Genomic DNA, 23,570 nt, shown 5'->3' with positions numbered 1-23,570 from the left:
TCATCTACATATAGTGTTTGTATGATGCTCATGAACAAGTGCTTTGTAACACATAATGAATTATGCAAATATGAGGATTACTCTAGTCAGCCTCCAACCCTTATTAATCACATTCTAGAATGTCAACACTAGTTTCCAAGAGGATTTTCTTTGAATCAAATGCTCTCAAAAGTCCCCATGAAGATATTATGAAAAAAAGATCCTACATGTGTTGGACATCCTCACCTGGACTGGTGATGTTGTCACAAACATTGGGACTGGTGGTTTGATGTGCTGAGCCCTCGATCATGGGACTTGCCCTTATGAAGCTCGTTACTGCAAAGGATAGTCTAAACTTGCATGTAATTGTGCCTAAGAGTCTCCCCCTGAGTACCTCTTTGTTGCTCAGATGTGGCCCTCTCTCTCTAACTGAGCCATCTCGACAGGTGAACTCGCTGCCCTCCCCACTACGTGGGACCCAACTCCCAGGGTTGTAAATCTCCCTGGCAATGCAGAATATGACTCCCGGGGATGAATGTAGACCCAGCATCATGGGACTGAGAGTATCTTCTTGACCAAAAGGGGGATGCAAAATGAGACAAAATAGTTTCAGTGGCTAAGAGATTTCAAATGGAGTCGAGAGGTCACTCTGGTGGACATTCTTACGCACTATATAGATAACACATCTTAGGTTTTAATGCATTGGAATAGCTAGAAGTAAATACCTGAAACTACCAAACTCCAACCCAGCAGTCTGGACTCCTGAAGACAATTATATAATAATGTATATTACAAGGGGTGACCGTGTGATTGTGAAGACCCTGTGGCTCACACCCCCTTTATCTAGTGTATGGATGAGTAGAAAAATGGGGATAAAAACTAAAGGACAAATGGGGTGGGATGGCGGGATGATTTGGGTGTTCTTTTTTCACTTTTAGTTTTTATTCTTATTCTGGTTCTTTCTGATGTAAGGAAAATGTTCAGAGATAGATTGTGGTGATGAACACATAACTGTGTTATCATACTGTGGACAGTGGATTGTATACCATGGATGATTGTATGGTGTGTGAATGTATTTCAATAAAACTGAATTTAATTAAAAAAAAAAAATCCTACAAATCATATTTAAGCAGACCGTTACAAAAGTGAAGAGTCTAAGGTATAAGTTGAGGAAGCATTTCCCAAAGGGAAGGGACAAGATGGTAGTAGGTTCCTCCTAGATTTTGCTTGAGAAGAGATAACAGAAGATAGACTTTTTCATTTAACGACAAAAATACTAGAAAATTTTGGAGATCTGCCTTGCAAGGCTTTAAGGAGAAGGAAACCGTGGTGGAACCAGATCTATTATGCAAAGATCTTTGCCCTAAAAAGTTATCATTGTGATGACAATCACTATAGGGCTCAAAGAACCAATGGAACCAAAAGCTACATTACTAACCAATTCTAGAGTGAATTTGATATTTGTCAGAGTTACTCCTATAAGAATGTAATACCCATAAGGAAAAAAAAAATGATCTCTAGTAAATTTGAGGCTAATTTCTAATTACCTGAAAGTGTAGTTTCCAGGGACAAGCTTACTTAGCTTTAATATGGCAGTATCTTCAGAAATCTTCTCTTCTCTCAGAGGCCCCTTAAGTTCCTCCCAATGGTACTGGACGATTTTATCATCATCAGTGCTTTCTTGATCATAAAAAAACATCAGTTACAACATGAGAGCGCTGGGTCTCAGTACTTAACCAGTTTACACAAACTGGGGCAACTAGACAACTACCCAGAGATTTGAGGCTAGGAAAACTTCATGAAATTACAGACTATCTCTGCAGAGTGTTTCTTCCCTAGGAATACTGGCATTCTGTCTCTCTATGAATATTCCACTGTGTAGTTTTCTAAGAATGCCAACACAGGTTAAAAGAACACTATGAACATGAAGTAACACAATTTAAAAAACAATGTTTACCAAGATCCTTTTCCTACAGAGGCCACACAGTGATGCTAACAAAATTGTCTCAGTAAAACACAGCAGCAATACAAGATGCTATATATAACTCCATGCTGCTCCCCCTTACCAGTTTGTGGATTCCATGGCAGTAGAGAAACCTAACACAATACTTAAACTAAAGCCAGGTGAGATGTGGGCTACCAAATGAAAAAAGGAACCTCAATAATTCTTAAACATGTGAAAGACAATCAACCTCACAAAAAAATAAAAGAAACGCAAATTAAAATTACACCCAAGATACCATTTTTTCACCTATCAGATTGACAAAAATCAAGGTTTAATAACTCATCATATAAATGAAGGTGTGAAGAAACAGGCACTCATAGGTCATGATAGAAGCATAAATTGATACAACTGCTGTAAAGAGCAATTTGGCAATATTTATCAAATTTTAGAATGCACATAAAGTTTGTCCCTGCAGTTCCTCTCCTAGGAATTTATCCTACAGATAAACTTGCACATTCAAGAAATGATGTATTTACCAGATTATATTTATGGTAACATTGTTTGCAATAACAAAAGACTGAAAATAATCTAAATAATCCTCAATAGAGATTGATTGAAAACAAGTATATGGCCATATTACAAAATTATACACCTCTATAATGGACTGCTATGTAATCGTTAAAAGAAAAAATGAAGAAGCATTTCATGTATTGGTTCAAAAAATTCTCCAACATATAGAAACAAGCAATGTACATAACATAATGTATGTTATCATAAATTATCATTTATGTAAACAAAGGCTAGATAAAGACTATATTTGTATTTTCTTATATACACTTAAAATATCTCTGGAAGGATACATGAAATAATAATACCACTGGTTGTCTGGAGGAAAACAGGGTAGCTGGAATTCAGGGATGGTAGTAATTCTTTTCACTGTTTACATATTACTTTGACCTATTCAAAAAAATAAAATATAATGGTACTATCTGAACTATCTGAACTATCAAAAGTGCCTCTTCCTGTCCCCTCTCTTCTCTCTTGGCTTGTTATTCTCCTAGCCTCCTCTTCTGCCCAAAACCATCTACATGAAATGTTTAACCTTGCTAGAAAATCCTCTAGGAAAGCAGTGACTGCCTCTGCCAAAAACCACTGTCGGACACCAGGACAGTCAGGTGAACAGAGCCTTAGTGGGTTTCAAAGAAACCCAGTAAATATTGGTGAGCTGGTGAGCCTGAAACCTTACACGTACACATGGCCAGGATCAATGGCAAAGACTAAGAAATCCCTCATGTCACTCATCAGGTGATACACCCTGAAGGGTAAAATGTAAATGAGTCCTAGCTGAGGCGTGGAGTTCATTCCGTGAGTCTCTCCAGAAGAAAACTGACTAAAATCTTGTAAGGGAGTGATGGCTGGTGAGAGCTCCTCAGGCAGGCCTCTCAGTAACTTGTCTTGCTGTGATAGCAAGAAACTTTGTTTCCATAACTGACAAAGGCAGCCCCATCTAAGCAAATCTGAAAACTAGTGCATTTCAACTAAAATAATGTTAAATACATGCATAATCACACTACCATACCATCCCAGGGCAAAAATACTGCTTCAGACAAGCCACAATGGAATTTTAAATAGGGCCTGTCTAGTTTGTTACTTCCTAATTCGTTGCTTCAGGTGGTTTGTCTTCCTATAATGTGGTTGAGAAGACTGGCCTAAACAGAATGGAGACATAGGTAGCCTCAAATCTTCTACCAGACAACACAGTGAGTGCTGTTTTAAAACATTACACTTGGATAAGTACTCACGGCTGCCATCAATGATGGTAGAAGTGGTTGGCAGAGAGATCTCCTGGAATCGGGGAGACACGATGGCAACAGGAGGTCGATTCTTACGGGGCTCTGTAAGAAAATGACCCAGAAGAAATTGGGGAGAGGGGCTTTTTAAATTATGGGAGGAGTAGACCACATCTGAATGGATTATATATCAGTTTCTATAAACTGACAGTTGAAATATTGCCAAATGGGAAAGTCACGAGACCAGATTGCCATTTCAACTTAAGACCCCTGATAGTGTAAAAGCCTCTTCCAAACTTGACCATTCCTAAGTCCTGCACATTTTTTCAATGCTCATGGGCTAACTAGTTCATCAAAAGTACTATAGCAGCAAGCCTGACTAGGCAAGACAATGTACAAGCTTTGTGTAATAAAGCCTTTGGCAAGCAAACCATTCCTTAGCCCCGATTGTACTGAAAAGATAATGGGTGATTTCTCAACTATCCCTGAATTCACTGTGTAAGAGGGGACCATTCCTAAGTGATGGGAAAGTCACAAACTACTCTGATTCATCTGAATGACTATGAGCTACACATCCAGTAACTTTTTCTTTGATAAATTATCAAATGGTTTTCAGGCTGTTCACATTAAGAAGGTGAAAGAATGGATTAAGGACCCAGATAGGAGAGCTAAAACCATTAAACTTTTAGAAGATAACATAGGGGCTAATCTTCACAACCCTGGATTTGGCAATGGATTCTTAGGTATCACACCAAAAGCATGTGCAACAACAACAAAAAAGTTAGATAAATTTGACTTCATCAAAATTAAAAATTTTTGTGCATCAAAGGACACTGTCAAGAAAGTAAAAAGACAACCTACAGAATAGGAGAAAATAGTGGCAAATCATGTATCTGATAAGGGCTTAAAATCCAAAATATATAAAGGACTCTTACAACTCAACAACAAAAAACCAAACAACCCAATTTAAAAAAGGCAAAAGATTTAGACCTTTTCCAAAAAGGATATACAAATGGCCAATAAGCGTATGAAAAGATGTTCAACCTCAGTAGCCATTAGGGAAATGTAAATCAAAACCACAATGAGATACCACTTCACACCCTCAAGGATGGCTATTATTTAAAAAAACGGAAAATGGTAAATGTTGGAGAGGATGCAGAAAAACTGAAACCCTTGTGCATTGCTGGTGGGAATGTAAAATGGTGCAGCCACTGTGGAAAGCAGTATGGTAGTTCCCCAGAAAGCTAAGCATAGAATTACTAGCAATTCCAATCTTAGGTATGTACCCAAAGAAATTGAAATCAGGAACTCAAAACAGATATTTGTACACCAACGTTCAGAGTAGCATTATTCATAATACCTAAAAGGTGGAAACAACCCAGTGTCCATCAACAGATGAACGGGTAAACAAAATATGTTATGTACACATAATGAAACATTATTCAGCCATAAGAAGGAATAGAGTTCTGAGAGATGCTGCAGCACGGATGAACCCTGAAAGCATTACGCTGAGTGAAATAACCAAAGCGCATAAGGATAAATACCACATGGTTCCACTTGTATGAAATATCTAGAACAAGAAATTCATACCGACAGAAAGTAGACTAGAGGTTACCAGGGGAGAGAAGGAGGGGAAAGGGAGAATTGTTGTTTAGTGGGTATAGAGAGTTTGTAAATTTTGGAAATGTTTAAATAAAATTTTTTTAAAAGAAGGTAAAAAGATTACCTTGGCTATAAAGTTCACGTTATGAAAAGAAAATCCCTCTGTTACCAAAGACAGAAAATAGTGTTAAGAATTTGTGCCAGGGAAATGTGCCATTCTCCAACTTCCCCCAAATTTCTCGAAAATGCAAAACAAGATAACTTGCTACTACATTGTGATTTACCAGTGGTAGATCATTTAAAAAGGATGACAGGATCTGGTTTCCAAGGTGAAAGAAGACCAGTAGGGTTTGAACGAGGAATTCTGTGCACAAAGGCCCACATCTCAGGAAAAAGATCATAAAGAGCAGCCACTTGGGTGGTTCTCCACCTACATTCTTCTTCTGGGTTCCTGGCTTCCTTGTGTCTCTTAATGAAAACAGATGGTGCTCTGTTGGCATGACCCACTTGGAGAAGTGGCTCTCCGGGAGACAGGCTATTGCTCAGGCCATACTGTATCATGGGCCATCTGACCATTTCTCTGCCCAGCCAAGGGTTACAACTAGAACCAAGGTATGTACTTTGCCACTATGACTTTTCACTACATTGAATTAGGAGTTGCCTAATAAATATATTAAAAGGAAGAATGGGAATTTTAAAACTCCAATGAAATCTCAATCTCCTTGGGAATCCTGCAGAGGGAGCAATGGGGACACAACCAGGGCTGGCAAATACATACCTGGTTTTACTGTCACATTCACATAGCCTTCCCCATGGGTATTTTGACCATCTACAATCACTTTGAATTCATACAGGCCTGGAGTGAGCTGCAGAAGTCAGACAAGGTCTTTCAGATAACCACAAAAAGACAGAAATTATATTTTTAAAAACACATATATCTGAGTTTCCCCATGCTGAATCTCAATCTCTTCTTGCACTGCTTCCAGAACAGAAAAAGTAAATTAGCTGAAGAGATGAAACAATGAATTATAAACTACAAAAACATAGCTTTTAATGTGAATCCTATTACTAGCTGACTCTAAAACAACAGAGGGGATTTTAAAGTCTCTGTACTCCCATTTTCTTTTCAAAAGAACATTAAGGGCCTAACCATCCTACCTCACAGTTATGAAATTAAAACAAGAATCTCTGCAAAGAAAAACATTTTGTAAAAATCCCAAATAGCTCCCAAATATCTGAATATTTTCCCTCCCATTTCTACTAACTGTACAATCATATCATAAAGGTAAAAAAGCAGTAAAATCACCCACAATCCCACTATCCTAACATATCAACCCATCATATCCCCTAATTCCTTCTAATCCTTGACCACATACAAAAAAAAAAAAAAAAAAAAAAAGGTTTTAAAGAAGTTCATTCATTCAACAAATATTTATTTATTGAGAATCAATTATGTACCAGTCATTGTCCTAGGCTTGGGGTTTGAAGTCACGATCCCTGACTTCAAGGAGCTCATATTTCAAGGGTAATCAGGGTCTAGCTAAAAATCAAAGTATATGTCAAACTTCTTATTGTTCTTTCTTCCATTTATGTAGCGTGAACATATACCCCCTTATGACAAAGTGTTTTTAATATTCATTCTAACGGCTGCAGAATAGTACATGAATAAATGTACCATAATTCACATAAACATTCCACATTGCTGGATCTTGTGTTGTTTCCAAATTTTTTGTATTGTAAATAATACTGTGATGAACATCTTTCAGGAAAATGGTAGTTATTCTTTCTTTTGAATTATCTTCTTTGGATAAATACTAACTGATCTCTCTTTGGAATATGGCATTTTTTATTACTTCCTCCTTCTTCTAATGGTCATCTTCCTTGGCTTTCACTTCTCTGCCAACTCATTTTCTACAGTCTCTTATTCCTTCCAGTCCTTAGAAGATGGTGTGCCCCAGGATTCCAACCTTGGCCACTTATCTCCTCACTCTACACCCTCTCCCTGGTTGATCTCACCTAACTCTATGGTTTTGATGATCATCTATTTGAGGTTGATGTGCAAATTTATCTCTCTGGCCCAGACTTGTCCAGTGATCTCTAGCTCCTTAATCCCACCTATTTATTGAACAACTCTACTCAAATGTCTCACAGGTATTTCAAACTCACTCTGTCCAAAAATGAATTAATCATCTTCCTCCCCAAACCTGCTTCTCTTTCTCTGCTCCTCATTTCAGTAAATATCACCACAATGGCATCAACATCTACCAAAGGGCCTAAGTCAAAAAGCTAGAATTATCCTAAACTCCTCTTTCCCTACACCCCCTCCTAGTTAAGTGTTCACCAAATCTTATCAAGTCCATCTCCTTAATGTTTCTCTAAGCCACTCACTTCTCTCCATTCATACTGCCATCACATTCACTTTTAAACACTCAGTATAGCATAGTCACTGAAAGCATGGGCATCAGAGATGAAAAGTTCCACTTTAATTCTACCATCTAATAGCTTCTTGAACTTTGGCTAAATCACTTTATTTTTCCAATTTTTAGTTTTATAATTAGCAAAACAGATATTAATACCTATGTCTTGGGGTTGTTATGAAAAATTAATTGAAATAATTGTGTGAAACAATTAGCACTAGGTCTGGTACATGGTGTGAGCTCAAAATAGATGGTTTTTAATTTTAATTTTATTTGTTTAGCTGTTTTACTCAGGCTATCATCATCTCGTACTCAGATTTTTCAAAAGATTCCTCACTGGTCTCACTATTTTGAGTCTTGTCTCCTCAAATCTGCAGTCAGGGTGATCTTTCTAAACTGAAAATCTGAACATGTCATTCTCTGGCTTAAAACCTTTCAAAGCCTCCATATGCCCTCTGGATAGGATTCAAAGTCCTTAATCTGGCATGCTAAGGCTCTGCACAAACAGGCCTTGCATCCGGACTATTTGGGGCCACTGTTTTCCTCACACCTCAGAGTCCAGTCATGCTGAACCAAATATAATTCCCTAAAAGTCCCAATTTTCTCTCTCATTCTCATCCAATTGACATATTGCCTTCTCTGCTTGATGTATCCTCCTTCCACCCTTTACCCAGTTAAGTTAGTTACCTTTCAGGACTCAAGCAGGCAAAATCTACTATCATTCCCCAGAGCTTCCATAACCCCTTGAACTGACCTAATGTATCCCCTGTTATAATTACCTGCATCCTGTCAATATGAGCTACTAAACTCTACTGGCCTTTAAATATTAAGATTATGATTAATTCATTGGTAAATTCACAGTACCTGCCATATAACCAGTGTACAACGAAGAGTTGTTGAATGAATGAATGAGATTTCTGGGCCAAAGAATATGAACATTTTTATGGTTCTTATTAACCATACTGAATCCCAAAATGACTGAGCCAATTTACACAGTCACGTGGCCACAAATAACCTAGCTTATCTCCCAAATTCTAAAATCCTTATGTCACCCTTAAAAGCTGTTTAGTGTATATTTTCAGCTATCAACATCATGCTGGTACATCTTCTCACCATAATGAAAATTTGAGAATCATACACTAACAAATATTGGATGCCAGCCAATTAGACTTTTGGAGGATTCAATTCTGAAGAATTGTTCCAGATTTAAGTGTGGATGGAAATTTCTATGATATTATACATTAGAAAAGCAGTCAACACCTCTTCTCCAATCTGCTTGCTAGTGAAAGGAAACAGAGTCACCTTGGATAGTTTGAGGATCTGGGAATGTTTCCCTTCCATTTCTCCACTGTAGTCTTTAGGATGAGTAATCAGCTGCCAGTTGTAGGTGTAGGTCTCTCCTATAGAAGGGCAGTTAGAAAAATCATGAAAACACACACCTACACACAAAGAGGGCAGCCCTGCAGCCTGCCAATAACAAATCTCTTCTAAATCAAGACAAGGTTTTATTTTTAAGATTTTACCTAAAGCTCATAGAGAAATCAAGCCATCTGATAAAAGAAAGGGTGGATTCTGCTGACTCAGCTACAATTAAAGCTTCTTCTACTCTCACCCAGCAATGCTCATTCCTGCCCCCCTACCAGCTTCTCCAGGGCCAATCCTCCCTATAAAACACCAGGTTGCTCATGGTGTGGCACCCAGTGAAAATACGTGCCCTACCAACCACTATAGATGGCCTTAGGAACAAAGGCCATTTTCTTACAAAACTTCTTTTGCAACAAAGAATAGCAATGACTTCTAAATAACATGCTTCAAAAATAGCTTTTTACAGACTGCTAACAATGCTTGTCTCACTGAGGTCATCACTCCCTGGTGAGTTAGAAGAGCTACTTCATTCCTGCTGAGCTAAATAACACACTGCAGAAGATGGTAGGGGATGGCCCATTTAAAACAGGTTCCACTGAAATTAATTAAGATCAAATGAAGCATTAAATGGACCTCAGTTGTAGCTCAGACCATATCACCAGGAAGGGCAAGGACAGAATCCGGTAGTCTAAAGAATTCCTCCCTAGTAAAATTGGTCTTAAAATTTTTTTGGAACCAAATGCATTTCCCCCTAGAGAAAGGTGAGATCTCAAAGGAAGGTTTAGTTTAAGTTACTACTCAAAAGGAAAAAATAAAAGGAAAAAGAAAAACTCAAATCCTTAGCAGAGAGGGGTTATCTTTTTCTTATATCTTGAGTTCAAAGGTTAGAGTTAACATATAGAACCCAATTCCAAGAAATCCTTCATCTCAAGACCAGATTTTATTTTATAAACCTGGATATAAGATATATTACCCTCCTTCCTCCCCAAAATACTAATTTTGTTTTGGCCAGAGGCAGCTCTCACAAATATCTGTGTAGAAGTTAGGATAGGTGAGGATTAGGAAAGAAGAAATGGAAGTAGAAGTGGTGCTTAAAGGAAGACATCTTTTCCAACTGTAGTTGGAAATTTTTTTCAACACAGAAAACAGACTCATGCAAGTTTGGGAACTGATATTCCTATAATATCTAAGGCTAGCAACCCACATTTCAAAAAGGATAATATTCCTACAACAGAAAAGACTAGGGGATGAAATATGCCTTATAGCCAGAAATTTGCCCTTCGGGTAGGAACAACTCAATACGGGTCTGGTAGACAGAATGCTGGTTTTAATAATTTAGGGCAGTGGTTTTCAAACAGAGCCTCTGAGCCCTAGAGGGATCCTTAAAGGTACTTCAAGGGCTGCCACAGGGATGAAGGGGAAGAAGAGCAGGCAGAGTTGGTCCTGTCGCAATACCCCAAACCTTTGAAAGTTTGAAACTCTCTGTCTCATGTATCAGATAAAGGCTGAAGAACCTAAGGAGAGGAGAGTTGAAAAGTATCCGTTTCTGAACTGATGTGTTTTAGGATACTGATTCACAAGATATTAATTCACAGAAGTATACATGCAAACATGGATTACAAAAGAAAATACAGTGGAGCCAAATATATCTTTCACAAAAGAGTAGAAGTAAGTGCAGGTCAAGATAGTTCTTTCCTCATCTTCATCTTCAAAGATGACTAAATCCATTCATCTTAATTTACCACCAGAGGAAGAAAGGAAAAAGCTTTTCTAAAGGAAAATGCAATGAATTGATATGGAAACCTCAATTCAAGGGCAGAAATATAGAACGGGGGGCATTTAGGTTCTAAAAGAGTATTTCTTGCATAAAATCACTATTTTATGGTAGGCCCAGAAATTAGGCATATTGTATTAGAAGTGTGAGCACCTAAAATGGAAGGTCACCATCCTAAACAGGGAAGGGACCATCAAAGTATGTCATAGACAGCCTTAAGAGAATGTGTATGTGTTTTTAGTCAAACTTTGAAATATAAACATTTCAAAGGTGAAAGGGATGCTCAAATTGCAAAATTTTTAAGAAAACTTTTAAGAAAATAATGAATTAATAATTCTCTATTTTGTATATTTCTTAAGTTTGGATTTCTGACTTGTCTTTTTTAAAAAATGACAAATCTATATTAACAGTAGTCTTAAATAACTTCTTTTCACGAAGTTCTACCTCTATCATTTACTAGTTGTTTGACCTACATAAGCAAGTTAACCTGAGTCTCAGTTTTTTCCTCTTTTAAATGGCTATAATATAGCCCAATAAATAAGATTTATACATGAATTTATTATTTATAATAAATAATAAATAGCATCAACTATCTGCTAAGCACTGAAGTACGGGTATTATTTATATTATCTAATTTTACCCCTAAGCATCCTCGTGAGATAGGAAAGATTATCCCTAATTTGGTGAGCAATGGAAGCTCAGAGAAGCTGGGAAATTTGCTTAAAATCATTCAGCTAATGACTGGCTGAGCTGGGATCTGAACCTAGGCTTGGACATCAAAGTCTCTGATCTCAAACACCATTATATTGCCTCTCTGATAACATAAGTATTTGTGCAGGAACATGTTACATCCTATCCTCACAGGACTACTATAAGGAGTAAATGAGATATGGTATGTGAATATCATTTCATTGTAAATTAAAGCATTATCTGAATATAATGGAATTTTTACCTTCAAGTGGTTCCTGGAGAACATATGCATTTAATTGAACTTCATTCTTAGGCAGAGTTATCTGGACACTCTCTCCAGCAGATACTACCAGTTCCTTTACAACTGGAAACAAAGTAAATACACAAGAGATAAGAAATTAGATACAGACTGTCCCATTTCTCACCTTCCTTTTGTGACAAAACTCCTTTCATGGATAATATTCAGCTACTACCTTCATTTTCTCATTATTTATCCACTCTCTAATCCCTTGAAATTTGATTCTGCCCCCACTTTTACAGTTACCTTTAAACTGTTTCTAAGCAAATCTAATAGCCATTTCTCAACGGTTATCCTTCGCCTTGGTGGCATCTAACACTGCCTCCATCTTAAAACTCTTGGTTATAATGACACTATATATTATTCTGCTTTCCTCCTTTCTCTCTTTTTCTCCATTGTATTTTAACTATTATCTGTCCCTAAGCCCTCTTTATGTGTTACTTTCCAAAGAGTTAAAAATTTACTCGGTTTCAAGAATCACCTTTATGCTAAAAATAACTTTCTAATGAAATACATATATAAAATTCCTAGAAGGAATGGCAAGTGTTGATCACAAGACGTGCCTTAATTTCTTTCCATTCAATTGCTACAGTCATAGACAAGAATCTCATTGTTCTTACTTGGGATTATTTCAAAAAACTTAGTCTTTCCTTTGCTAGCTCTCCCCACTGCAATACATTCGGTCTTCCTAAAACACCCACCCACACTACTCTTTCTAAAACACACACTTACCGTGTCACTCTCCTACTTTAGACCAACCCCCCACCTTCCCCTCCTCACCCGCCCCCCCCCACATACACATACACACCATGTTTAAGGCCAACTCCTAACCTGGCATTAGAAAATTATCATCTGGTCTCACTATCTTAAACTGCCTTCAGCAATTCTGCCTCTAATACTCATTTTCCCTTCCCTTTGGGAGCTAAATTGCACTATCCCCACAAGGTTGAGAAACACTGATTATGTAAATCTTACTCCTCTGACAGTAATTGTTCATTTGGCATGATACCTAGGAACTAGGAGAGCTTAAAGGAAACAGCTGGCTAGTCCACCCATGTTCAAGACTGGGAGGTGAGTAGGGCCTCCTAGACAAATATAAAGCTTGAGATTTATCTTTCTCTGCTTGGGAACATTGCACATGGGGAGAAATGAAACCATCTTTTATGGGTGCTTCAAAAGGAAGGAAGAAAGGAAGGAAGGAGGGAGGGAGGGAGGGAAGAAAAAAAGGGAGGGAGGGATAAGAAAGGAAGGAAGGAAGACAAGAAAGGAAAGAAAGAAACCACTATACTCAGAGAAAGTACAGTGGCCAAAAGGAGGGGGAAAAAAAAAAAAAGGCTATTCAATATAGTGCAACCCAAACCCTTCACAATTACCCCCAAAATTATAGGCATTCTGCCTGAAAACAAAAATTACTTTGGTGTCTCAGGATTAAACTCTTAAATTTCATGCTACATCACCACCAAAGAAAAACCTAAGAAATTGAAAATTGGCAAAAAAAAAAATCATTTTCAATGGCTTTGTTTCACCCCTTGACTCTTTCAGGGGTTAAAGATCAACTTAATTTCTCTATTAACCACTTCCTTCTAATGCCTTAGAAGAGCACCTGTGAAGCACAGACTTCTTGGTGATAAAGCAACAATCTCTATATAAATATTCCTAAGGGTTGCCTTAAAAATAAAGATGCTGTCCAATTAACTCTATCCCTGAATTGTAATGCCTATCTCTAAACTTTGAGATGCTGATCCCCTAGCGTATAACCTGATTGGTCTCTGGAATAATGCATATCTCTGAGACACCTGAAACTCAGAGCTAGAGCTCGGCAGATATGAATGTCAGTATTAGTGCATACAGCAACTGTTAAAGAAAAGAAAAAAAAAGCTGAAAAAGAGCCCAGACTTCAATTAGCGATATGCATGAAGCAGGTCTGGTTAAGACCAGGGCAAGCCAGGCCAAAGGGTAAAGGTTGAAACTGACTGTGTTTTAAAACTTCAACTTCCATATGAGACCAAGGGAAGAGATATCTATTTGGTACAGGATCTAAATTTTCTAAACGGTACAACTCTACAGTCGATTTTTTCAAACACCACAATTGCATGGAACTTTGAATAGGAAGTGAGAAACGACAGGTTAGTATAGGCTGGAGTGAAATAGTGACACATCCCAGAGTAATTTGGGCAGATAATAAAAAACATATTTACAGCCTCCCCCTCCCCAGCCCCGAGGATCTGGGGGAAGGTGCAGATGTGTTGGACATCCTCACCTGGACTGGTGTTGATGTTGTCACAAACATTGGAACTGGCGGTTTGATGTGCTGAGCCCTCGATCATGGGACTTGCCCTTATGAAGCTCGTTACTGCAAAGGAGAGTCTAAACTTGCATATAATTGTGCCTAAGACTCTCCCCCTGAGTACCTCTTTGTTGCTCAGATGTGGCCCTCTCTCTCTCTAACTGAGCCATCTCGACAGGTGAACTCGCTGCTATGTGGGACCCGACTCCCAGGGCTGTAAATCTCCCTGGCAATGCAGAATATGACTCCTGGGGATGAATGCGGACCCGGCATCGTGGGACTGAGAGTATCTTCTTGACCAAAAGGGGGATGCAAAATGAGACGAAATAGTTTCAGTGCCTGAGAGATTTCAAATGGAGTCGAGAGGTCGCTCTGGTGGACATTCTTACACACTATATAGATAACACGTCTTAGGTTTTAATGCATTGGAATACCTAGAAGTAAATACCTGAAACTACCAAACTCCAACCCAGCAGTCTGGACTCCTGAAGACAATTATATAATAATGTAGATTACAAGGGGTGACAGTGTGATTGTGAAGACCTTGTGGATCATACCCCCTTTATCTAGTGTATGGATGAGTAGAAAAATGGAGATAAAAACTAAAGGACAAATGGGGTGGGATGGGGGGATGATTTGGGTGTTCTTTTTTCACTTTTAGTTTTTATTCTTGTTCTGGTTCTTTCTGATGTAAGGAAAATGTTCAGAGAGAGATAGAACGCATAACTATGTTATCATACTGTGGGCAGTGGATTGTATACCATGGATGATTGTATGGTGTGTGAATGTATTTCAATAGAACTGAATTTAATTAAAAAAATTTTTTTTTAAAAACTGAATTTAATAAAAAATAAAAAAATAAAGATGCTGTCAAAATCATAGAGAGATAAATATCTGACCTAAAATCACCTTTTCAAAGGCAAACAGGTGAATGGATTCAAATCTTCCTTCACAGTAGTCTCTGTCTGCTTGATTCCTTGAATATTATTTAATTGAAACTTGTGCCTTTAAGCCTCAGGCACAGTGGAATCTTGCTCTGGGAAAATGAGTCTCATAAATTTCCACAGGCTTTGGGCCTGAAGAGAAAGGGATCCAGAGCCCCAAATCCTAGGATTACAGGCACTCTGACGGTTACTTTTTCCCTAACCTACAGTATTCAAAAGTCATGCCTCCCTCCCTTCTTTCCGCTAAAAGGGAATATTTTGATCAAATGCTTCACTCTCGCATCCTATTTTCCCCATTTTCAAGGGCAAGAGGACTTACCTGGGTATGGGGCTGAGGTGCTCTGGAAAGAGGCATGAGAGGTAGGAGTAGCATAACTGTAGGAGGGAGCCACTGGCAAAGGGGTAGCAATCTGGATTATCCCAGGGCTTTTCACTTGCTGAGTGCCGGGTGTACTACCAGGATCTTCTGAAGTTTCAGACTCAGCTGATACATTCTTTGGCAAACCCGGAATCTCTGGAGTCAGGTCTGTGGTTAAGAGACTGGAAATTGTAATTGCCTTGTGGACCTAAAGAAATGCAAAAATTAATTTGAGTAGGCAAACATTATACAGCCAGTTTTTCTGATTATACCTCATTAAATAATTGTAGCATTAGATTTTTTTGAAAAGTGTAAAAATGTCAAAAATATTGAAGAAATCAACATTACCACCAAAGAAAACTGGTATAAAAATATTGATATAAATCTTCCCAGTCTTTTTTTCTATGCAGAGTTTTGCTTAAAACAAAATAGTTATAATCATACTATGTATACTTTTATCTTGTTTTCTCACTTAACATTTGTATTCAATCTTTGTACAAATACTTTCGAACACCTATTCTGGTACAGGCCTTGTGGATTCAAAACATAAATAAAACATAATCCTTGTGCTTAACAAGTACACAATCTAGTAGGGAGAGAGAACTAAAAACATACTAATCCATAATGGTAAATATACCTATAAAAGTTATGATGAACCATAGAAACACAAGGACACTTAACCCCTCCCCCTTGAAGAGAGGGACGGTGTGGAGAAGGATGATTTTAAAAATAAAGAAAGATTTCTTATAGGAGAGGCCTGAGCTGAGTTTTAAGGGTAAATTGTTGTTTACCAGACAAAAGACTGAGGGGAGAGAATGCGTATCAATACAAGTAATGAGATTAACATGGTATGTTGGGAACTGAAAGCCATAAGCAGGTTTGTTTGGTTTTTTAATTCGAGCACAAAGCAAAAGGCAGGAAATGATGGAAGATGAGCAGAAAAGACAGGCAAGGGCCAGTTTAAAGTAGGGATTATAAACTACTTTAGGGAGCCAGATAATGGTGAACCATTACAGGGTTGTATGCAAGGGAATGACAAGGTCAAGTTTCTGTTTTAAATGGATCATTCAGGTTGCTACATAGCTTATGGGTTTATGGGTTTAAAGAAGTAAGGAAACAGCAGAGGCACCATTTAGGAGAATACTACATTTGACCAAATGAAAAATGATGAGTGGCTAAACAAAAGTGGTGGCATGGATTTCACAAAAGTGGTGGCATGGATTTTTTTAAATCAACTTTACTGAAGTATAATTTATATAAAATAAACTGTACCCATTTAAAGTGTATAGGTCAATGAGTTTTGACAAATGTACACAACCATGTAACCAAGATTAAGACAAAAATTTCCAACATCCCTTTCCAGCAAATTCCAGCCAGGATCAGGCTACTGCTGATTTGTTTTCTGTAACTGTGTATTATTTTGAGTTTTCTTGTATTTCATATAAAAGGAATCATATACATATTATTTTTGTTCTGGCTCCTTTCACTCAACATAATGTTTCCGAGATTCATCCATCCTATTGTGTGTATCAGTAGCATATTTCTTTTTATTACTGAGTATTCCATTATAGAGCGATACCAATAGAGAGAGATATAATGTATAGAATGTATATCATTATACATTAATCTATTGATGGAGATTTTTTTAACATATTTTTTGTTAGAGAAGTTGTGGGTTTACAGAATAATCACTATGTAGTATACTTCCATGGATTTTTTTTTTTTAATTTTCATTCTGTTACAATATATACAATTTAAAATTTCCCCTTTTAATCAAAATGTTGTTCTACCATCATTACCATCCATTACCAAAACATTTTCATCATTCCAAATAGGAACCCTGCACATTTTAAGTCTTACCTTCTCATTCCCTGTCCCCACCCTATCCCCTGGTAATCTATATTCTAGAGCCTGACTCTATGAGTTTATTTATTCTAATTGTTTCAAATCAGTGAGATCCTACAATATCTTTTTGTGTCTGGCTTATTTCCTTCAAAAGGATGTCTTCCAGGTTCATCCATGTGTCACATACATCAAGACTTCATTCCTTTTTGAGGCTGAATAATATTCCACAGTATGTATATACCACTTTTTATTTATCCCTTCATCGGTTGATGGACACTGGGGTTACTTCTATCTTTTGGCAACTGGGGATAATGCCAACATGAACATCAGTGTGAAAATATCTGTTACAGTGCCTGCTTTCAATTCTTTTGGATATATTCCCAGTAGTGGGATTGCCAAGTCATATGGTAATTCTATACTTAGCTTTCTGAAGAACCACCAAACAGTCTTTCAGTGGCAGCCATATATTGACACCAGCAATGAATGAGTCTTCCTGTTTCTCTGCATCATCTCCAACACTTGTTATTTTCCATTTTTTTAATTGCAGCCATTCTAATGGGTGTCAAACAATATCTCATTGTGGTTTCATTTGCATTACCCTGATGGCCAATGATGTTGAGTATCTTTCCATGTGCTTTCTGGCCATTTGTATATCTTCTTTGGAGAGATGTCTGTTCAAGTCTTTTGCCCATTTTTTAATTGGGTTGTTTGTCTTTTTGTTAAGTTGAAGGTTTTCTTTATATATTCTGGATTTTAATCTTTATTGAATATGTGGTTTCCAAATATTTTCTCCTAAAGTATAGACTGTCATTTTACTTTCATGATAAAAGTAAATTTGAGGAACAAAAGTTTTTTTTATTTTGATAAGGTACCATTTATTTATTTTCTTTTGTTGCTTGTGCTTTGGATATAAAGTCTAAGAAATCACTGCCTAACACAAAGTCCTGAAGATGCTTCCCTATATTTTCTTCTATGAGTTTGATAGTTCTGGCTCTTATCTTAGGACTTGATCCATTCTGAGTTCATTTTTTTATATGGTATGAGGTAAGTTTCCTCCGTTTTTTTGCAAGTGGAGATCCAGGTTTCCCAGCACCATTTGTTGAAGAGACTATTCTTTCCCAGTTGAGTGGTCTTTGCCTCCTTGTCAAAAATCAATTGTCCATAAATGTGAGGGTTGATTTCTGAGCTCTCGATTCTATTCCATTAGCCTGTATGTCTGTCCTTATGCCAGTACCATGCTGTTTTGATTACTATGGCTTTGTAATAAGTTTTAAGATGAGGAAGTGTGAGTCCTCTAACTTCATTTTCTTTTTCAAGATGGGCTTTAACTATTTGGAACTCCTTAACTTTCCATATAAATTTGATGATTGATTTTCCACTTCTGCAAAGAAGGTTGTTGGAATTTTTATTGGGACTTCATTGAATCTATAAATTGATTTGGGTAGTACTGACATCTTAACCATATTTATTCTTCCAATCTATGAACATGGAATGCCCTTCCATTTATTTAGGTCTTCTTTCATGTCTTTTAGCAATGCTTTTTAGTTTTCTGTGTACAAGTCCTTTACATCCTTGCTTAGATTTATTTCCATATATTTGGTTCTTTCAGTTGCTACTGTGAGTGGAATTTTTTTTCTTGATTTCTTCTTTTGATTGCTCATGGCTTGTGTATAGAAACATTGATTTGGGGGTGTTGCACCACTTTGCTGAATTCATTTATTAGCTCTAGGAGCTTTGCTGTGGATTTTTAAGGATTTTCTTATATAGGTTCATGTTAACCTCAAATTGGGAAAGTTTTACTCCTGACTTTCCAATTTCAATGCCTTTTATTTCTTTTTCTTGCCTAATTGTCCTGGCAAGAACTTCTAGTACAATGTCAAATAACAGTGGTGACAGTAGGCATCCTTATCTTTTTCCTGATCTTAGAGAGAAAGCTCTCAGTCTTTCACCATTGAGAAGAATGTTAGCTGAGGGCTTTTCATATATGTGCTTTATCATGTTGAGAAAGTTTCCTCTATTCCTAAGTGTCCTGAGTGTTTTTATCAAGAAAAGTGCTGTATTTTGTCATTCTGCTAACGTGGTGTAGTACAATAAATAATTTTCTTATGTTGAACCACCTTTGCATATCAGGGATAAATCCCACTTGATCATAATGTATATTCTTTTAATATGCTGCTGGATTTGGTTTGCTAGTATTTTATTGAGGATTTTTACATCTACATTCATAAAGGATATTGGTTAGTAATTTTTTCTTGGGGTATCTTTATCCAGTTCTGGTATGAGGGTGATGTTGGCCTCACGGAATGAGTTAGGGAGTGTTCCCTCCTCTTCAATTTTCTGGAAGAGTTTGAGAAGAATTGGAGTTAAGTCTTCTAGGAATGTTTGGAAGAATTCCCCTGTGCAGCTATCTTGTCTTGGGCTTTTCTTTGTTGGAATGTTTTGATTACTGATTCACTCTTTTTTACTAGTTATTGGTTTGTTGAGATCTTCTATTTCTTCTTGAATCAGTGGAGGTAGTTTGTATGCTTCTAGGAATTTGTCCATTTCATCTAGGTTATCTAATTAATTGGCATATAGCTGTTCATAGTATTCTCTTGTAGTCCTTTTTATTTCAGCAGGATTTGTAATAATGTCCCCCTTTTCATTTCCAATTTTCATTATTTGTATCCTCTTTTTTTGTCAGTCTAGCTAAAGGTTTGTCAATTTTATTGACTTTTTCAAAGAATCCACTTTTGGTTTTGTTTATTCTATTGTTTGTTTATATATGTATGTATATATTCCATTTATCTCTGCTCTTATCTTTGTTATTTTCTTCCTTCTGCTCACTTTGGGTTTAGTTTGCTCTTTTTCTAGTTCTTCCAGTTTTGAGGTGAGGTTTCTGATTTGAAGACTTTCTTCTTTTTTAATGAAAGCATTTAGAGCACGCTCAGCACTGCCTTCACTGCACCCCATAAGTTTTAGTATATTGTATTTTCATTTCATTCACCTCAAGATAGTTCCTAATTTTGTGTCTGATTTCCTCTTTAGCCCATTGGTTGTTTAAGTGTTACGTTATTTAATTTCCATAGATTTGTGAATTTTCCATTTCTCCCTCTGTTACTGATTTCCAGTTTCATTCCATTTTGGTCAGAGAATATACATTGTATGATTTCAATATTCTTGAATTTACTGAGGCTTGTTTTGTGACGCAACAAATGGTCTATCCTGGAGAATAATCCATGTGCATTGAGAAGAATGTGTATTCTGTTTTCATTGGGTACAGTGTTCTATATATGTCGGTTAGGTCTAGCTGGTTTGGTGTATCATTCAAGTCCTATACTTTCTTACTGATCGTTTGACTAGATTTCTATCCATTATTGAGAGTGGTGTGTTAAAGTCTCCTATTATTAATGTAGAACCATTAATTTCTCCCTTCAAATCTGTCAGTATTTGCTTCAAATATTTTGGGGCTCTGCTGTTAGGTGCATACATATTTATAACTGTTACATCTTCCTCTTGAATTGTTCCCTTTATCAGTATTTAATGACCATATTTGTCCCTCATAACTGTTTACGACTTAAAGTCTGTTTTATCCAAATTAATGTAGCCACCCCTGCTCTCTTTTGGTTACCAATTGCATGGTATATTTTTTTCCCATTCTTTCACCCTCAACCTATTTGTGTCTTTGACTTTAAGGTGAGTCTCTTACAGACAGCATATAGTTGGATCGTGCTTCTTTTATCCATTCTGCCAATCTCTGCCTTTTGACTGGAGTTGTGATGGTTAGGTTCATGTGTCAACTTGGCCAGGTGATAGTACCCAGCTGTCTGGTCAAGAAAACACTGGCCTAACAATTGCTGTGAGGACGTTTGCAGCTGGTAAATAAACCAACAGACTGGTTTATTAAATCATCAGTCAACTGACTGCAGCTGTGACTGATGACTCACCAAAGGGCGTGTCTTCCACAATGAGAGAAAGCAATTGGCTGGATTTAATCCAATTAATCAGTTGAAGACTTATAAGTGAGACAGATAGAGGACCTTCACTTCTTCTTCGGCTGCCCAGTGAAGCATTTCCTGAGGAATTCGTCGAAGTTGCCGGTTCATTTCCTGAGGAGTTCATCGGACATCTTCCTTGGAGTTGACAGTTTGCTAACTGCTCTACAGAATTTGGACTCGTGCATACCCACAGTCACGTGAGTCATTTTTACAAATTTTATAGTCAGAGACACCTCTCATTGATTCTGTTTCCCTAGACAACCCTAACTAACACAGGAGTGTTTAATCCATTTACATTTGAAGCCACCATTGACAATACAGCTATTTTTTTTTTATTTTGCTATTTAGCCTTTGTAAGTCTTATACGTTTCTTTGTCCCTCAATTCCATTAATGCTTACTTTGTATATTTACTTGCTTTTTTTGTGTTGTACCATATTGAGTCCCTTCTTATTTCTATATGGATATAGTTCTCATCATCTTCTTGGGCTTACCATGGAGTTAAAATTTAACATCCTAAATATATAACAGTCATATTTGGTTTAATACCAACTTGTCTTCAATAGCATGCACATATACTTTTCCTAGATCCCTCTGTCCCCCCAACTTTTTTTGTACTTGTTATCACTTATATGTTTGTACACTCTATGTCCAAAAACATAGATTTATCATTACTTTTTATGCATTTTCATTTTAACACCTGTAGGAGGTAAGAAATGGAGTTAATACCAAACAATACAATACAATAATACTGGCATTTATAATGACTCAAACGGTTACCCTTACTGCAGGTCTTTATTTCTTTATGCTGCTTTGAACTACTGTCTAGTGTCTTTTCCTTTCATTCTGAAGAACTCCCTTGAACACTGCTTTAGGGAGGTCTACTGGTAAAGAACTCCCTCAGCTTTTGTTTATCTGAGAATGTCTTAATATCGCCCTCATTTTTGAAAGAGAGTCTTGTCAGATATAGATTTCTTGACTGGCAATTGCTTTCTTTCAGCACTTTAAATGTTTCAACACACTGCCTTCTTGCCTCCATAGTTTCTGATGCAAAATTGGCACTCAATCTAATAGAGACGTGCTTGTTAGTTGTTTTGGAGTTTCCCTGTTTACAGGAGTTTGGTTGCCCCCTCTGCTTCCCAGCAGTCAGTCCTCCCTCTCCTGGATGTTTGAAACCAGCAGGCCTTTGTCTCCAGACTGCCACCTCTATAGTTTTTTACATTCCTTTCGTTGTCTCACACTGCCTTTCTCTGGAGGGCAAATTCTGGGAGGAGCATCACCCCAGAGGGGACTTTCCCAAGTAAGTCTTTCCCAGAAAAACAGGGCCAGGGACCCACAAAGCGGGCACAGACCAGCTTCAAAGTGCCCTGGGAAGGGAATCAGAAGGGCACCAAAAGCTTCTCCAACAGCTCCCCAAACCTGAGCTTTCCTGGCCTGCCCAGCAAATGCAGCCCTTCAGCTAACTGCCCCCCACAGCCCTGAGGAAGCACTGTGTCTCTAAATGTACATGACCTCTGCCCCTGTCCACAGTGGGTTAAACTGACTGCTACCACCTTTGCCTGGGAGGTATTGAAACAATGGCTGCCATAGCCTTTGTCCACAGTGAACTGAAGTAATGGCTGCCGCAGCCTTTATCCAGAACAGGTTGAAACAATAGCTGCACTCAGAGCCAGGCCCCCAGTGATCAGAATTTGCTAATCAAAAGCTATTATCAGTGGTCAGCCATGCCCACCCCTGTTCTTAGGGAAAAGGATTTTTACATCCCTTTCTGTCACCAGCAACTAGCCAGGGGCTGGATCCCATTGATAGCCTGCTGCAAGAACAGGTGATGGGTGCCAGTAGCCTCAACGCAGATAGAGCAATTTATGGTACTTTACCATAGTTTATCAGTCTCTTCTTTCTACTCTTCCCTGGATACTGTACAGTGTTCTACTGTCCTCTGGAGTTCCAAAATAGTTGTTTCAGACAGTTCCTGCCAGTTTAAAAGCTGTTTTGGTGGAAGGACTGAGTTCTGGACCTCCCTACTCTGCCATCAACCCAGAAGTCCTCAACAGAATTTAATCTATTGATGGAGACTTAAGTTGTTTTCAGTTCTCAGCTATTATGATAAAGCTGCTATGAATACAAAAGTTAAATACAAAAGTTTCTGTGAGCAAATGTTTAATTTACTTCAGGTAAATACTGAGGAGTAGAATTGCTGTAAAATATATATATGCTGACTTTATAAGAAACCGAATTGTTACCCAAACTGGCTGTACCATTTTGCATTTCCATCAGCAACGTATGACAGTTTATTCAAAT

At 37.6% G+C, this 23,570-nt stretch overlaps 1 protein-coding gene across 3 annotated transcripts in view; it reads right to left on the bottom strand.

The window, feature by feature from the left end:
* KIAA0319L (KIAA0319 like) overlaps window positions 1-23,570 on the bottom strand; it is a 138,013-nt gene that overhangs the window by 40,443 nt on the left and 74,000 nt on the right. For all 3 annotated transcript variants that reach the window (XM_037827751.1, XM_037827749.1, XM_037827750.1), the window contains exons 4-9: window positions 15,411-15,657; window positions 11,825-11,926; window positions 9,036-9,133; window positions 6,095-6,182; window positions 3,727-3,819; window positions 1,527-1,659 (exon numbers count right to left, since the gene is read on the bottom strand). In XM_037827751.1, the coding sequence (XP_037683679.1) occupies window positions 1,527-1,659; window positions 3,727-3,819; window positions 6,095-6,182; window positions 9,036-9,133; window positions 11,825-11,926; window positions 15,411-15,657 (761 nt within the window). The remainder of the gene's footprint in view (window positions 1-1,526; window positions 1,660-3,726; window positions 3,820-6,094; window positions 6,183-9,035; window positions 9,134-11,824; window positions 11,927-15,410; window positions 15,658-23,570) is intronic.

This window comes from Choloepus didactylus, chromosome 2 (assembly GCF_015220235.1).
Source record: "Choloepus didactylus isolate mChoDid1 chromosome 2, mChoDid1.pri, whole genome shotgun sequence".
Taxonomy (NCBI): domain Eukaryota; kingdom Metazoa; phylum Chordata; class Mammalia; order Pilosa; family Megalonychidae; genus Choloepus; species Choloepus didactylus.
Note: the sequence above shows the minus strand (reverse complement) of the source record. Positions and strands in the feature narration are given on the sequence as shown.